This window comes from Aspergillus alliaceus (assembly GCF_009176365.1).
Source record: "Aspergillus alliaceus strain CBS 536.65 unplaced genomic scaffold BDW43scaffold_1, whole genome shotgun sequence".
Lineage (NCBI taxonomy): Eukaryota > Fungi > Ascomycota > Eurotiomycetes > Eurotiales > Aspergillaceae > Aspergillus > Aspergillus alliaceus.
The window spans coordinates 718693-720784 of record NW_022474684.1 but is presented as its reverse complement, the minus strand read 5'-3'; the positions used below and the strand labels follow the sequence as shown (position 1 = coordinate 720784).

Sequence of the window (2092 nt, the reverse complement as noted above, 5' to 3'; positions counted from 1 at the left end):
ATGGCGGGGAGCAAGGCCATGGTGATGAACATGACTCGCATGGTGGGGAGCAAGGCCATGGAGAGGCGCCTGGCTCGCATGGCGGAGAGCAAGGCCACGGTATTGAGCATGACTCGCATGGCGGGGAGCAAGCTCACGGTGATGAGAATGACTCGCATGGTGGACAGCAAGGCCATGGTGATGAGCATGACTCGCACGGTGGGGAGCAAGGCCATGGAGAGGAGCAAGGCCATGCAGAGGAGCAAGGCTCGCACGGTGGGGAGCAAGGCCATGGAGAGGAGCAAGGCTCGCATGACGGAGAGCAAGGCCATGGAGATGAGCATAACTCGCATGGCGGGGAGCAGGAGGGACAGGAAGCACAGAAAGAACACCATCAAGAACGCCGTGGGGTTCCACATTCTGCCGTCGTCGATGGTCCCGGCGGTGTTGATGTTGGCAACGCAGCTGCGAACGAATTCGAGAACAAATACTTCTCAAGGGTGAAAGCCACCAATATTGATAACCACTCTCTCGATGTTGATGAAAAGACCAACATCCTCACTGTTCCTCCACACCCTCCGGCCCACGGCCCTCGCGAGTCGGGACACGGACCTCGGGGAGGACATGAAGCACATGGAAGACGCTATGCGCCCACCGTGGTAGGTGGACCGCATAGCGTTGACATTGGTAACGAGGCAGACCTTGATTTCATGAACGCATTCAAGTCGGATGTCAACTCATATAACGAGGACAACCACAGTGTGAAAATCGATAAGACTACCCACATTGTTAATATTCCACCACCGCCTCCACCCCCGTTCCATCATGGACCTCCACATGGACCTCCACATGGACCTCCACATGGAGATGGGCATGGGCATGGCCGCCGCGACCGGCATGGCAAGGGACCAGTGACATCTGTGGTCGATGGCCCTCACACTGTGGATGTCGGCAATGCGGCAGAATTTGGTTTCAAGAGCGAGCTAAAATCGGAAGTGAGCGATTATCATAAGGATGACCACTCTGTTGATATCAAGAAGACAACTGATATCAAGGTGCTTCCTCCACCGCACGAACCACATTCACACGGCCCACCACGCCATGACCACGAGCGCCGCGACCGCCATGGAAACGGCCCGGATACAGTGGTTGGCGGACCTCATGGAGTCGACGTTGGCAATGCCGCCGGCTTCGCGTCGAAGAATGCGTTCTCATCTGATGTGAACTCATTTAACGAGGATGACCACTCGGTCGACATTGACAAGGCAACCGACATCAAGATCCTGTCTCCCCCCCACCCGCCTCATCATGGACCCCCTTACGGACACGAGCGTCATGGCGGCCCGGGAAAGCGCGCACATAGACCCTATACAGTTGTCGTCGATGGACCAGGCGGCGTGGACGTTGGCAACGCCAACGCTTATGACGAAGAGAACTCAGCAGAGTTCAGAACTACCGTGGCGAACATTGACGACCACTCTGTTGGCATTGATGAAACAACAGATATCAAGGTTCTGCCTCCCCCCCATCCGCCTCATCATGGACCCCCTCATGGACGCGAGGGTCATGGCGGCCCGGGAAAGCGCGCGTATAGTCCTGATACAGTTGTCGTCGATGGACCAGGCGGCGGGGACGTTGGCGATGCCAACGCTTATGGCCAAGCGAACTCGGCTGACCTCAAAACCAACGTGGCGCACAGTGATGACCACTCCGTGAAATCGCACTCTGATGTCCATGAGATCATTGCCGCTCCGCCTCAGGATGACTATCATGAAGAGGAGAAGCCAGTGCCCACCTGTTCGACTTTGACTCGCAAAGTGGTACACACTGTGACTCGCACTGTTGAGGGCCACCACCAGTACGAGGCTACCCATGCTCCCGAGCAGGAACAACACCATGAACAACAGCATAAGCCTCAGCCTCCGCATGAGCCTCCGTATCAGCCTCAGCATCAACCTCAGCATGAGCCTCCGCATGAGCCTCAGTATCAGCCTCAGCATCAACCTCAGCATGAGCCTCCGCATGAGCATCAGCCTCAACATGAGCCCCAGCATCAACCTCAGCCTCAACATGTGCCTCAGCATGATCCTCAGCCTCAACATGAGCCCCAGCA

At 56.7% G+C, this 2092-nt stretch overlaps 1 protein-coding gene across 1 annotated transcript in view; it reads left to right on the top strand.

Moving 5' to 3' along the window:
- Positions 1-2092, top strand: part of CweA (putative GPI anchored protein) — a gene marked incomplete at both ends in the record, with an annotated part of 3739 nt that overhangs the window by 759 nt on the left and 888 nt on the right. The window contains 2 exons of the mRNA XM_032044136.1: positions 528-1766; positions 1827-2051. Of these exons, the coding sequence (XP_031906355.1) occupies positions 528-1766; positions 1827-2051 (1464 nt within the window). The remainder of the gene's footprint in view (positions 1-527; positions 1767-1826; positions 2052-2092) is intronic.